General features: G+C 46.6%; 1 protein-coding gene across 5 annotated transcripts in view; it reads left to right on the forward strand.

Moving 5' to 3' along the window:
• The window catches only part of ZKSCAN5 (zinc finger with KRAB and SCAN domains 5), a 23871-nt gene continuing 8503 nt past the window's right edge, over positions 1-15368 (forward strand). The window contains exons 1-4 of one of the 5 annotated variants that reach the window (XM_002721862.5): positions 861-2388; positions 10346-10484; positions 14321-14403; positions 14691-14826. In XM_002721862.5, the coding sequence (XP_002721908.2) occupies positions 1975-2388; positions 10346-10484; positions 14321-14403; positions 14691-14826 (772 nt within the window). In that variant the 5' untranslated portion in view covers positions 861-1974. The other 4 variants (XM_051847932.2, XM_008248909.4, XM_008248910.4 and 1 more) reach the window with 4 other exon arrangements.

Below are 15368 nucleotides of genomic sequence, written 5' to 3' on the forward strand. Positions count from 1 at the left end.
CTTAGATGTCCTTTTAATACATACAGAAAATATATATGGTACCCTTGGGCTCGCCAGTTTGACTTGTGAGAATTTATCTCACAGCTGTACTTGCACATGTCTAAAATGACTTATGTACAACGATAGCTATGCCGTGGCACATTCCTTGTTCTGGAAAAAAGAACGACGATAACCTCAGTGTCCACCCGCGAAGGATTAAACACCACGTATTCGGATAATGCTATACTACTTAGTAAGAGGATGAGACCGCTCTGCGTGGACAAGCAACCAGCTCCACGGCTCAGTAAAAACCGAGAGGTTTTTATTAAGATATAAAGGGGTTTTTTAGTTTTTTTTTTTATTAAGGTTTTTAATAAGATAGAAAGGCGTCTGTTTCTCTGCGCCCCTAAATCCTGACTCTTGTTCAGCTTTCCAACTGTCTTGTGAACGAAAGCCCGCGAAAACCCTAAGACACCACAGGAACACGAGCACTAAGCACGGGGCGGGCGGGGCGGAGGCGCCCTCGTCGCGGCTTCGCCGGGAGTTTCCTGCCGCCCGGCCGGGCGCCCGAGGACACGCCTCCTGGCCTGGCCGCATTCCGATAGGTCCGCGCCCCCCGAGGCTGCCGGGAGAGCCGCGCCCCTATTGGCTAGCCGGCGTGGCCCCGCAAGGCTTTCTGGGAGACGTAGTCTCGGGAGTCGCGGTCTGTGGCGACTCGCGGGTCTGACGTTGGGGAGTTGGGCCCTGCGCGCTGAGGTAACGAAGGTGCGTTTGGGGAAGGGGCGGGAGGAGCGGCGAGGATTCGCGCGGAAAAAGCCCTGAGGCGTCACAGAGTGCAGATAAGCGAGGGCTGCGGGCCAACGGAGAGGTGCGGGACCGACTTCGAATTGGGGCGCAGAGCGTTGGGGGTGAGGGGCGGTGCGCGGCCCACGGCCAATCAGACCCTGGCAACTGTTGCCCGACCCCCTGAGGCCCCGCCCTCCGTCCCCACTGCGCGGAAAGGCGAGGAGCCCGGGCCGTTCCGATGGCTGTGGTGTGGCCTGGGGAGGAGGTGACCCCGGGTTCGTCCCCGGCGGACTCTGGGGACGGCCCGGTCGCGGCGGGCGGCCTGTCGGCCCTCGGCCCATCTCCCCGCCGATTGGCTCTCCCCTCCTCGGGGGCGGGGCCCGGGCGGCACCTCCCGCCTGCCGCGCGGCGCGGACCTCCGGGATTCCTAGAGAGGACTCGGAAGTGCTCTCGGGGGTGGGCTTGATGGCTGCAGCTAGGACTTGCTTACTTCCGGCGAGTTAGCGTCGGGCAGTGTCGGCTTCGGTTTGCTCTCGGTTTGTAAGGAAGACCTCGTTTCAGCCTCTGCCGCGGGGAGCTGGCAGTCCTGGAGCGCTCCCGGGGCCCGGGGCCTTGAGGCGGGGGGTGGGGCTTTGTGTCCGGACGGGGGTCCTGTCTCTAACCTTGAACGGGCCCGCCTGCGTGTCTCTGTCGGGGTCAAAGGCGATTCCGAGGGATTCAGGTCTAAATCTGCCCCGCAAAGCCCCTGCTTCTCCTCGGGACGAATAAGGGCTGCGTCCCATCGGTCACGCGTCTGTGGCTCGAGGGACAGGACCGGTTCTGACCATTTTGATGTTTCCCACCCCTGTTCTGACTGAAGTCTGAGAGAAGGAACCGCTGCACTGGACTCGTTAGCTCGTCTGGCCCCACTCTCTGTGAAATGTCAAGTTTTTCACTTCTCAGGCTGTGATGTCAGGTTATCATGGTTCTCCATCACATTTTTTTTTAAGTGTTGAAGATACTACTGGTTGTATGCGTGGATCGAGGGCTGCTTTGTAAACCACTGTTAGGTAAATTACTTTGTGGAGTGGACCTGGTCGCCATCTGTGTTTGCTAAATAATGGTTCCCGCTGTGTCAGTAGGTTGTACGATTCTGAAAGCGTCTTTCAGAAGATCGTAAGAAGCAGAAGAGAAGTTGGGTCAGAGTAGGGCAGCCAGCCCTGGGTTGGAATGATAATGACGGAATCCCGGCGAGTCGCAGACTTAGACTCCCCGGCGGAGCCTCCGCAGGAGCAGGAAGACCTCCTGATAGTGAAAGTGGAGGAAGAAGACTGCACCTGGATGCAGGAGTACCACCCGCCAGCGTTCGAGACGGTCTACCAGCGCTTCCGGCACTTCCAGTACCATGAGGCCTCGGGACCCCGCGAGGCGCTCAGCCAGCTGCGCGTGCTCTGCTGTGAGTGGCTGCGGCCCGAGCTGCACACCAAGGAGCAGATCCTGGAGCTGCTGGTGCTCGAGCAGTTCCTGACCATCCTGCCGGAAGAGTTCCAGGCCTGGGTGCGGGAGCATCACCCTGAGAGCGGAGAAGAGGCCGTGGCCGTGGTTGAAAGTATACAGAGGGAGCTCGAGGAACGTAGGCAACAGGTGAGTGCAAGAGGAGGCACGTGAGCAGCGAGGAAGGAGAAGAGTTAGGGAGCGGCTAAGCAGGGGTGAGAGTCAGCCGGCCAGTGCTTCATTTATATTCTTTTGTTCCCCTGGGATTAGGTACACTGAGGAGATTTCCTGCCACTCCAGCAAAGAGAAGCAAAATCCAGTGTGTTAACCTGTAGAAGACAATCTGCAATTTTATTTATTTTAAACATTGCTTTATTTATTTCTTGAATGACATGATACAAATTCCAAAAGGTACATAAGGTTGTAATGAAAAGTAAGTCTTCTTCCCATTCCTGATTTCCCAACTGCCTCGTTCTTCTCTCCAGAGACAACCACTGTTACCTGATACTTGTATATCTTAGAGAGATATACTGTGTTCTTTCTATATAAACATATATTTATAAGCCATGTGCACTTTTGCCACTTGCTTTTTTCTTACAGTGTAGCTTAATTTGTTCCATGTCAGGACAAATATGAGGGGCTTCAACAGTTCATGGAAAAATGGGATGAAAAGTGTGTTTTCCACATTTTGAAGCAACTGTCTGTTTAAACTTTATTACAGTCCGTTGTGTGGACAAACCATAATTTATTTAACTACCATTGAAAGAATTTGCGTTCCATTTAAATTGTTCTTTTATTTTTAAAGATTAATTTATTTGAAAAGCAGCGTCACAGAGATCTCCAATCCACTGGTTCACTCCCCAAATGGCCATAATGGCTAGGGCTATGCAGGCCAAAGCCAGGAGCTCACAGCTTCCTCTGAGTCTCCCATATAGGTACAGGGGCCCAAGCACTTGGCCCATCTTCCACTGCTTTCCCAGGTGCATTAGCAGGGAGCTGGATCAGAAGCAGAGCAGCCAGATCTTGAACTGGTGCCCATAAGGGATGCCAGCATCGTAGGTGGTGGCTTTACCTGCTGTGCCACAATGCTAGACCCCTTTTATTTTTAAAGATTTATTTATTTATTTATTTGAAAGGCAAAATGACGGAGAGACAGAGATCTTCCATCTGCTGGTTCACTCTTCAGATGGTGCAATGTCTGGGGCTAGGCCAGGCTGAAGCCTGGAGCCCGGAATTCCATCTTCTCCTCCCACACGGCAGGGGCCCAAGCACTTGGGCTATCATCCACTGCCTTCTCAGGCACATTATCAGGGAGCTGGATGGGAAGTGGAGCAACTTGGACTTGAATCAGCACTCAGATGCCAGTGAGGCATGCAGAGGATGAGCCTGCTGTGCCATATCACTGGCCCCTAAGTTGTTCTTTTAGATTGTTTCTAAAGTTTTACTAACAAATTTTAATGTAGTAAATATCCCTTATGTTTACCACTAACTGTAGAATGACTGCTTAGAAGTGAAATTACTGACTTAGGTTCATTTGCAAATTTGATAGCTGTTGACACATTTCCCACCCACCCCCATTCTCACCACAATGTATGAGAATTTTTTCCCACAGTTTAAGACAATGTTACCAATTTTTTTGACTATTGTTAATGTGAAAATTGCAGTATTCCATTTCTGTGTAATTTTGATATGCATTTCTTTTGTGGCTTTGACTGACTACATATTTTTAAGGGTGTGCACCTTTTTTGTGAATTATCTGTTTCTGTCCCTTGCCTGTAAGAAACAGTAAGCATTGTGTCTGTCATGTGAGTTGCAGATGTTATTTTTCCAGTTTTTCTTTGTTGTAGGGATTTTAGTTTTTCCAGGTTATGAATTTTTTATTTAAAGATCTATTTTATTTTGAAAGCAGAGTTACAGAGAGGCAGAGGCAGAAGCAGAAAGAGAGAGAGGGAGAGAGAAGTCTTCCATCTGCTGGTTTCATTCCCCAAATGGCTGCAAGTCCTGGAGCTGGGGCAATCCAAAACCAGGAGTCAGGAGCTTCTTCCAGGTCTCCCACGTAGGTGCAGGAGCCCAAGGACTTAGGCCATCTTCTACTGCTTTCCCAGGCCGTAGCAGAGAGCTGGGTTGGAAGTGGATCAGGCGGGACTCAAACAGGCGCCCATATGGAATGCCAGTGCTGTAGGCAGCGGCTTTACTCGCAATGCCACAGCGCTGGCCTGGTTTTTAATTTTTTTTTTTTTTTAAGTTTTGACAGGCAGAGTGGACAGTGAGAGAGAGAGAGAGAGAGAGAGAAAGGTCTTCCTTTGCCGTTGGTTCACCCCCCAAATGGCCGCTGCGGCTGGCGCACCACGCTGATCCGAAGCCAGGAGCCAGGTGCTTCTCCTGGTCTCCCATGTGGGTGCAGGACCCAAGGATTTGGGCCATCCTTCACTGCCTTCCCGGGCCACAGCAGAGAGCTGGACAGGAAGAGGAGCGACCGGGACAGAATCCGGCGCCCCGACTGGGACTAGAACCCTGTGTGCCGGCGCTGCAGGTGGAGGATTAGCCTATTGAGCCACGGCGCCAGCCAGTTTTTAAGTTTTTATGCAATAAGTTTAACTATGGTTTCTGGGTTTCATCACATAATTAGGTCTTTACTACAATAATATGAAAAATTTTTCTCACAGTTTCTTCACTTTTTTTTTTGTACTTTTAAATGATTGCTGCAACTGGAATTTATTTTGGTGTAGGGTCTTTGTTTTGTTGTTTTTTTTTCCCCTAGATGTCTATGCAGTTGTCCCAGCAACTTTTATAGTAACCCATTTGTTTCCCCTCTCTGACTAAAAGGCCAGTTTTATCACTTATCAACAATATGCATGTCTTTGAGTCTATTTCCAGTTTTTTAATTCTGTTTTGTTCATCTTACTATCTTTGTATGTATAGTATTTTCATTATTTGAGCTCTGTGAAATGTTTTGTTGTCTGACCATCTTTACCATCTCTGAATTTTTTTTTTGGCATTACACCGTTGTGAAATTTAGATTTGCTTATTTAGTTTCCACCACCCCAAAAATCCTGTTGGTATTATTGTTGGTATTGCATTAAGTCATATATTAGTTTGGGGATGATTGATATCTTTATGTTGCTGTGTCTTCTTGTCCTTTGTTATATTCAGTTACAACTTGATACTTCTGTCTTCCTCTTACTGATAGGCTTATGTTCTCCTAAACTTGCTTATTCTCTTTTTATAGCAAAGAAGCAAAATCTTGAGTTTAAGGGCCAGTGCTGGGGTGCAGCCAGTTAATCTGTCACTTGTGCCAGCATCCTGCATCAGGATGACAGAGACTTGGTGCTTTGCTTCTTTTTTTTTTGGGGGGGGGGAGGGGGGGTAATTGTAGTCACATAGTTTCCAGCCAAATATTTATATCTACTTTTTGTTCTGTTATTTCTCTGAAATGATTGTTTCTTATAGTAATTTGATTTCATAGCATCTCTATCTTTAATTTTTTTCTGTTTGTTCTTGTAACTATCACCTACATATATCTTTTTTTAAAGATTTATTTATTGGCCGGCGCCGCGGCTCACTTGGCTAATCCTCTGCCTGCGGTGCCGGCACCCTGGTTTCTAGTCCTGGTTCGGGCGCCGGATTCTGTCCTGGTTGCTCCTATTCCAGTCCAACTCGCTGCTGTGGCCCGGGAAGGCAGTGAAGGATGGCCCAAGTGCTTGGGCCCTGCACCAGCATGGGAGACCAGGAGGAAGCACCTGGCTCCTGGCTTCAGATCAGTGTGGTGCGCCAGTGCAGCTCGCCGGCTGTAGCGGCCATTTGTGGGGTGAACCAATGGAAAAGGAAGACCTTTTTGTCTCTCTCTCTCACTAACTCTGCCTGTAAAAAAAAAAAAAAAAAAAAGATTTATTTGAAAGTCAGAGTTAACACAGAGAGAGGAGAGGCAGAGGAGGGGTATTCCATCTGCTGGTTCACTCCCCAGATGGCTGCAAGGGCTGGAGCTGCGCTGATCCTAAGGCAGGAGTCAGGAGCTTCTTCCGAGTCTCCCAAGTGGGTGCCAGGGCCCACGCACTTGGGCCATCTTCTGCTGTTTTCCCAGGCCATAGCAGAGAGCTGGATTGGAATTGGAGCAGCCGAGCCTTGAACTGGCACCCATATGGGATGCCAGTGCTTCAGGTCTGGGCATTAAGCTGCTGCGCCACAGCACTGGCCCCTTCTCTCTCTCTCTCTCTCTCTTTTTTTTTTTTTTTTTTTTTTTTAAGATTTATTTATTTATTTGAAAGTCAGAGTTACACAGAGAGAGAGGGAGAGGGAGAGAGAAAGAGATCTTCCATGTGCTGGTTCACTCCCCAATGAGAACAACATCCAGAGGTGCGCCAATCCAAAACCAGGAGCCAGGAGCTTCTTCTGGGTCTTCCACATGGGTGCAGAGGCCCAAGGACTTGGACCATCTTCTGCTTTCCCAGGCCATATCAGAGAGCTGGATTGGAAGTAGAATGGCCAGGACTCAAACCAGTGCACATATGGGATGCTGGCTACAGGCGGCAGCTTTACCCACTATGCCACAGCGCAGGCCCCTGCTGTGCTTCTGATCCAATTTCCTGTTCATGCATCTCAGGGCAGTGGAAGATGGCCAAAACACTTAGGCTCCTGCCACCCATGTGGGAGACCTGGATGGAGTCTTGGCCTCTGGTTTTGTCCTGGCCTAGCCCTGGCTGTTGTGGCCATTTGGAGAGTGAACAGCAGATGGAAGGTCTTTCTTTGTCTCTCTCTTGCTCTGCCTTTCATCCAAAATATGGATTTACAAAGTTTGAAGCTAGTTAGAATTTCCCTCATTCATGAGAGTTGTTGTTAAGTGTGAGGTGCTAGTCTCAGCATTCTTTTTTTTTTTTTTTTTTTTTTTTTTTTCAACAGGCAGAGTGGACAGTGAGAGAGAGAGACAGAGAGAAAGGTCTTCCTCTTCCTTTGCCATTGGTTCACCCTCCAATGGCCGCCACGGCTGGCACGCTGTGGCTGGCGCACCGCGCTGATCCGATGGCAGGAGCCAGGTGCTTCTCCTGGTCTCCCATGAGGTGCAGGGCCCAAGCACTTGGGCCATCCTCCACTGCACTCCCGGGCCTCAGCAGAGAGCTGGCCTGGAAGAGGGGCAACCGGGACAGAATCCAGCGCCCCGACCAGGACTAGAACCCGGTGTGCCGGTGCCGCAAGGCGGAGGATTAGCCTATTGAGCCACGGCACTGGCCGAGCGTTCTTATTTTTTTTTTTTTTTTAATATTTATTTATTGAAAGAGTTACAGAGAGGCAGAGAGAGAGAGAAGTCTTCCATCCACTGGTTCACTCCCCAAATGACCACAACATCCAGAGGTGAGCCAATCCAAAGCCAGGAACTTCTTCTGGGTCTCCCACGTGGGTGCAGGGGCCCAAGGACTTGGGCCATCTTTTACTGCTTTCCCAGGCCATAGCAGAGAGCTGGATGGAAAGTGGAGCAGCTGGAATTGGAACTAGTGCCTGTATGTGATGCTGGCACGGCAGGTGGTGGCTTTACCCGCTACACCACAGCGTGGTCCCTACTCTCATCATTCTCACCCTTTTCATGAGGGACACCTCATATTCCGGAACCTCCTCAGGCTCTTAGACTGGTTCATCTCTGTCCGTGATGTAGGGAGCAGCTCAGGTAGCAGACCTATGGCTGTCCTGAGATATTGTCTTCCACATGGGAACATTTGCATCTCTCAGTCAGTACATGAAGTAAGGTTCAAGGTGACATCCAGTTATTCCTTTTTTGACCTAGTTTGGTACACTAATGACCACAGTTTTTCATGCTGTTTTACAGAAACAAATAGATAAAAGCATCGGTTAAAACTGAAAGGATTTTTAAATAGGGAATTTACAGCAGTAGTTATACGTTTACCTCTCTCATTGTGATATGTAAGTGAAAAAGAGACCTCATTTCCTGGTGGCAATTAGGGATCTGAAGCCCATAGCGGGGATTTTCCCTTAGGCCGCAAGCTCACTTTTTGGCCTTCTCCTCCACCTGCCTACTGGTCTCCCCATTGCTTTCTCTCAAGTTTACCTCCAAACAGTTCTTGCCTCTGCCAAATGCTTTCTCTGGCTCCATTCTCACTCCTGTGTTCCCGTGGCCCGCCGCGGTTGCTTTCCTTCTTTGGTGTCCTGGTGCCTTTTAAATACTTGAGATCTTCCTGACTCTTGTTCTGAGCACATCCATGAGGATGCACAAACTTCCAGACATAGTGTTTGTTTGTTTGTTTTATTTATTTGAAAGGTTAACAGAGAGGGAGGGAGGGAGGAAGGGAGAGAGAGAGAGAGAGAGAGAGAGAAATCTTCCATCCACTGGTTCACTCCCCAGGGGCTGCAACAGCCAGGGCTAGGCCAGGCCAAAGCCAGGAGTCAGGAGCTTCATCCAGGTCTTCCACATGGTTGGCAGAGGCCCACACACTTGGGGCCATCTTCTGCTTTTCCCAGGCCATTAGCAGGGACCTGCATTGGAAGTAGAGCACCAGTGCCCATATGGGATGCCGGCATTGCAGGTGGTGGCTTCACTCACTGCACTACAGTGCTAACCCCTAGAATGGGTTTACCACAGTGTTTTGCAGCTGCCTCTTAATCTAAATTCTGCACTACATTTTACAGGTACTCAGAGGGTTCAAGTGCTTCACAACTCAAGGGAGGTGGGGGAGGAGGATATCTCAGTGTGGGATCTTTTTTTTTTTTTTTTTTTTTTTTTTTTTTTTTGACAGGCAGAGTGGACAGTGAGAGAGAGAGAGACAGAGAGAAAGGTCTTCCTTTGCCGTTGGTTCACCCTCCAATGGCCGCCGCGGCCAGCGCGCTGCGGCCGGCGCACCGCGCTGATCCGATGGCAGGAGCCAGGAGCCAGGTGCTTTTCCTGGTCTCCCATGGGGTGCAGGGCCCAAGCACCTGGGCCATCCTCCACTGCACTCCCTGGCCACAGCAGAGGGCTGGCCTGGAAGAGGGGCAACCGGGACAGAATCCGGTGCCCCGACCGGGACTAGAACCCGGTGTGCCGGCGCCGCTAGGCGGAGGATTAGCCTAGTGAGCCGCGGCGCCGGCTTCAGTGTGGGATCTTAATATCTTCCAGTATCTGGTACCAAGCCAGTGCCTTAATAGGCAGGTTCTAAAGTGTGGTTATGGCAGAATGGTTTTGTGTGCTGTAGAATTGAGCCAGAGCCAAGAACAGGAGGCAGAGGGCTGTAGCATGATGGATGTGAACTATTTTTTTTTTTTTTTTAAGATTTATTTATTTATTTGAAAGGCAGAGTTACAGAGAGGCAAAGGCAGAGAGAGAGAGAAGTCTTCATCCACTGGTTCACTCCCCAACTGGCTGCAACAGCTGGAGCTGCGGTGATCCGAAGCCAGGAGCCAGGATCTTCTTCTGGGTCTCCCATATGGGTGGAGGGGCCCAAGGATTTGGGCCATCTTCTACTGCTTTCCCAGGTCATAGAGCTGGATCGCAAGTGGAGCAGCAGGGACTAGAACCGGCACCCATATGGGATGCCGGCACTGCAAGCAGCAGCTCTACCGGCTGTGCCACAGTGCCACCCCCATAGCTTAAGTTTTAATGTTGGTCTATCCAAGTGTGACTTCTTGAGTCCTATAATGACCTTTCCAACGTCTTTTCTCACCTCTCCCTTCACTGAACTTGATCTACACTGATGTTCTTATGATTCCTTGATGTACCAAACACCCTCTTTCTGCCTGTGGGTGTTGCTGATGTTCTCTCTGCCTGAGTTGCTTCTGCCTCCTTTATTCCTGGCGGCTTTCTTTTCCTTTAGGTGTTTCCTTAAGTGACGCTTCCTCAGAAAAGTGAGTCAGTCTTACCTGTTCTGTCTTGTGGCACTATATTCTCCCTCATAACATGCAGCACAGTTTGTGATTAGCATTTATTTGTGTGTTGGTGTGTTTCACAAAAGTCTTCTCCAACGAGAAGTGAGCCATGTTTATTAAACCACTGCGTAATAAGTGCCTGACTCATTATAGATGTACATTAAATAATTGGGCTAAGGAATGAATGAAAGTCTAATGTGCCTACTGGATTATTTTACCTTCTCTGTAAACCATGCTGATTGGCTGTTTTTGTGGTTGTCAGATTGTTGCGTGTCCTGAAGTGCCTCCTCAGAAGATGGTGCCGCCTGGAGCAGTGCAGGAGTCCTTCAGTCACCAGCTCCGGTCTGTGAACAGCCAGCCTGAGCAAGAGCCACAGACGCCACATCTTCTGGGGGAAAATGGTGAGGCTTAGCAATTCAGTAGAACAGATGTGGCTAGAGTATGGGTGCCCTGGCCACAGGGGCAGGGGGCATTGAGAGAGACTGGAGGCTGGGCAGCTTCAGAGAGACTGGAGGGCTGGAGGGCTGGGGACCTGGAGAGGAGTAGCTGGGGTTAAGAGAGGTCAGCTCCCTTGATGGCTGTGACAGTACCATTCTGTCATTCAGAAGCTGTCGCAAATGATGACAGCCTTAGATATAGTACTCTTAGAGTTCTACAAATGTCTTCTACAAAAGTGTCACAGTTGTCTCGCAACAGTTTATCCTCTACTTCTTATAGTTGTCTTAAGGCTTATGTCAAAGGTTCTCCAGTGCCTAATTGCATTTATTTCGGGCTGCTCAGACATTCACTTTGAAATCTTATTTGATGCTGTTTTCATGGTGACTTTTAGAGCATGTGTTCTTTCTTTTCCCCTCCTCCTTTCCTTGCCTTCCTCCCTCCCTCCTTTTCCTTCCCCATCTCTTGATTTTATTAAGCTGCATTGGATACATTAAGAAAGAGAAGTGAACAGCTGAGAATCATTTATTATGATATATGTCCACAAATCCATAATCTCTAATCAGAAACCCTGTTATCAGATATATTTTAGAATTCAGAATTTTACAGATTTAGTAAGGTAATAATATTTGTATATCATATATTATACTAGCAGGATTTGAGTTGACACCCATAATCACATACATTATTTCTATGGTGAAATGTATCTGTATTTATTTACAATAACTTGTTTACAGGTTTTGCTGGCAAATTAGTTCAATGCCTAACTTAATGAAAGAAAAACAAGACTTTGGTACTCCAAAGTTTTTGAGTTTCAGAATGTGGATGAGACTCCATTTTCTCTCTTTGGCCTCAGACTTTCTTTTAGGCTTCATCAAATAGTTAAGTGTTGGCCTTGACAAGCCACTGCTTTAGTCTCTCCTCCTTTCCTTTCTCTGTGGTAAAAATAGCATCAGCAGCAGCACCATCAACAGCTGTTATTTCTATGGTATGTTCTTTGTGTGGGAATCATTGTCGGCATTTTACCCATAACCTTTGGTGTACTGGGAAAGATAGTCCTTACTATTGAGCATCTGGGGCCGATGGCTCTTTCTTTTTTCTTTTCTTTGTCTTTGAGTTTACTTTATAAGTAATTTATAGAAGATTCAAATAATAGTGAAGAACAACTTTTTTAGAAATTTTATCAAGAATGAAACCTTTGTATCAAGTACACTTTGATCAGTCGTCATATAAGATGAAAAGATACTGTCACTCAGTGCTGTCCTTTTAGCAAAATGGGGTGGTCCAGGATCGTTTTTTGGGAAACAGGGCATGAGAAAATCCCTTCCGGTTGAATGGCTCACTGGATGAGAATGCCACATTTCCTTTTTGAAATTAGAAAATGATTCTTGAGGAAATTTATCTGGGATGCTATTATCTGAAGACTCATTCTGAGATTTCCCTTCTACTTTCGGCTTCATCATTATCATTAGAGAGTGCTGCTGTCTTTCTGTGCCATCTTCTGAACGGCTTCCTCTGCAAATCATACTCACTCTGCTGATACGGGTGGCGAGTAAAAAAATTATGAATTCTCAATTGTGTTGAGTAATGCTAAACACAGATATCAAAAATTTATTTTCTACCTTCTTGAAAACTAATACAATACTTTGGGCAGCACATGTAGCACTTTGAGAATTAGTGAGTAATGATTTATTTCACTATCCCATGATCCCAAATATGAGGGGTCTTTAAAAGGTTCATGGAAAATGTATATTATGAAAAAACTACTCATGGCTTTTAAAAATTTTTGTGCCAAAATAAATTTACCTTTAAGTCCACTTTTCCGTGAATTTTTTCAAGTTCTCTATTTCCTCTACTCTCCCATTCTGTTTTATTTTATCATGGCATTGTTGAAAATAGTGAATGAATAATGATGAGTAATAATGAGGTAATTCTTAAGATGATGAAGTACCAAAATGTTTCAAGTATAGGAAAAATAAAATTGCACAGATCTCAAACTATCTTAGATTTGTAAAAGTATCTGAAGGACCCATATAAAATTATAAGATAAAATGAGTTATATTCTACTTATAAAATAAGTTTCTTGTTTGCCTTTTAGAAGATCTCAAAAGAATAACTGTTGTTTAGTACTAATCTTAAAAATAAAACTCAAAAGTGAAGCTCAAAAACTAAAATTGTGTCAGGTAAAACATGTTGGTATATCCACAGCTAATCCTTATACTAACTTGATGGAATAGATATTATTGCCATTCTCATGTTAGAAATTAAGAAGCTGAAAAATAGAGGCAAAGAAATTAAGCTGAGTCCTAAAGAAGTTTATTAATTTGTCCAAAGTCAGAAAACAGAGCAGTTTGAATCTATCGTATTCTGCTTCTACCCTATTCTGATCTGTCTCACCTTTGCTTTTTTTTTGCGGGGGGAGGGTGGCAGGGGAGATGTGGGCTTCTTTATCTTTTTTTTCCTTTTTTTTTAAGATTTACTTATTTATTTAAATGGCAGAGTCATAGAGAGGCAGAGGCAAAGAGAGAGAGGAAGAGGTCTTCCATCTGTTGGTTCACTCCCCAAATGGCTGCAATGGCTGGAGCTGAGCTGATCCAAAGCCAGGAACCAGGAACTTTTTCTGGGCCTCCCATGTGGGTGCAGAGGCCCAAGGACTTAGGCCATCCTCTACTGTTTTCCCAGGCCACAGCAGAGATGCTAAATCAGAAGTGGAGCAGCCGGGACTAGAACCAGCGCCCATATAGGATGCCGGCACTGCAGGCGGTGGTTTTACCTGCTATGTCACAGCGCCAGCCCCTTTCCTTTGCTTCATTACCAGGTTCTCTCAAGCAGCTTAAACCATTCATGTTCCTTCCACTTTGTGAATCTCATCAGATCAGGTTCCTCTTTTCTTCTTTTCCAGGTGCTTCTTGTCTTCTTTGCCCTGTAAACTAGACTTTAGCCAGTTTCTTTATTTCTACAAAATTACTGTTCATTCAGACACAGAGTATTCATCACATTCTTCAGGTCCTGTTCTGACTCTTTGGCCATTCTTGGTTTCAGATCCTTCTCTGTTTTTGGCTTCCATCTCTAACCATAATCTCCTCCTTTTTGTGTCATTGCTCATTATTTCCTAATCACAGGAAATAAGCAGGCAGATCTCCAGGGCTGAGGAAACCATAACAAAGTCTAAATTTTCTAGTTAAAGGTTAATGTCTTGTAGGTGTGTCCAAGTCAGGGCACACTCAGACAGTGAGATCCAGATGTGTCATGAGGCAGATCAGCAGCAGAGGTGACAGTGGAGGCCCCGATGACCTCCAGCTTCTAGAGATGAGACCGTCCCGATGTTACCATGCTCTTTGCTCTGCCTGGAAAGCAGCCTATTCCCACTTCCCTTCCCCACTGCCCACATCACTTTCAGTGGAAAGGCTTTGCTGCTGCTGCAACTCTCACCCCCTCTCTGTAGATGCCCCTGCTCTGGGTTCCTGTGGGAACTTGGGTACCTTCCCTTATAGTTCTCACAAGTCTACCCTCCCATTAGACAGTGTCAGTTTTGATATTGGCAGAGCTGGGTGTAAGCTTTGAAGGGGAATGGCCTCAAAAAGGATCAACATTCCAAAGGAAGAGGTTTAATTTTCAGGGGGAGCAGGAATATGAGGGTAAGTGTGGCAGGGAGCAAAATGTAGAAGAACTTGAGAGCTGAGCAGGAGTTTGGCCTTGATCCAGCAGGAGCCATTGCAGGTTCATGAGCAACAGAGCACCCGAGGGCAATGAGAGCTGGACAGAGATAGTCTCACTTATACCTCTTTTTCTCCTCCCTCAGCCCTTCCTGTTCTCCAAGTTCCTTCCCTTCCCCTGAAGGACAGCCAGGAGCTGACAACCTCACTTCTCTCAGCTGGGTCCCAGGTGAGCTGGTGCCCCTTTGCCCTCTGTGAGGACCCACCCATAACTTTGCTCTGGCAGGTGGCTGCTCTGATCCTAAATCTTCCAGGAGTTCTGTTTTCTTCACCAGCACCAGGCCTATCTGGGGTTGGTACCTTCCTTCTCTTTTGTCTTTTTCCTTTCTGCCAGTACTTCTGTGCTCTCTTTGAGGCATAGCTCCTCCCCCTGTTCCTTTCCTTAATGCTCGCAGTTCTTCTTACTCTAAATTTGAACATAGGGATTGGGAATTTAGTGGAGCGCTCCCGTTTCAGAAGTTGATGAAAATTGAAGATGTGGCTGATGTGGCTGTGTCCTTCTTCTTGGAGGAATGGGGACATTTGGACCCGTCCCAGAAGTCCCTATATAGGGATGGCAGGAAGGAAAATTATGGGAATATTGCATCCATGGGTAAGAAGTGTTTTACCTGCATGGATTAGGACATCTCAACTTTGTTGTCTTGTAATGAATATTCCTAGCACATCCTATAAAAACATATATATTAATTGATATGACTGCTTATTTTTTTTTCCAGTGAAAGAGTAAATCAACTTTTTTTCTTATTCAGCTTTTTCCTTTCTTAATAAGGGTATTATTGAAGACTGGTGGTGCTTGGGATAGTTTTTGCAATCCAGCAAATGCTATTTATTACTTTAAAATAATAGAGGGCTTAAACCTAACCGATTTGCATCTTAAATTTTTAATAGGTAATTATTTTATTCCTTGATAAATTGGATAATTCTCAATAGAATTCTGATTTATGAAAACATCTCAGAATTTGCCAAATTTTTATTATAGTTGTTATTACATTATCATTATTTTTTCCCTTTTTATTTATTTATTTATTTGAAAGTCAGAGTTACACAGAGAGAGAAGGAGAGAGAGAGAGAGAGAGAGAGAGAGAGAGAGAGATATCTTCCATTCCCTGGTTCACTCCCCAGTTGGCTACAGTG

The sequence above is a fragment of the Oryctolagus cuniculus genome, chromosome 19 (genome assembly GCF_964237555.1).
Source record: "Oryctolagus cuniculus chromosome 19, mOryCun1.1, whole genome shotgun sequence".
Classification (NCBI taxonomy): Eukaryota; Metazoa; Chordata; class Mammalia; order Lagomorpha; family Leporidae; genus Oryctolagus; species Oryctolagus cuniculus.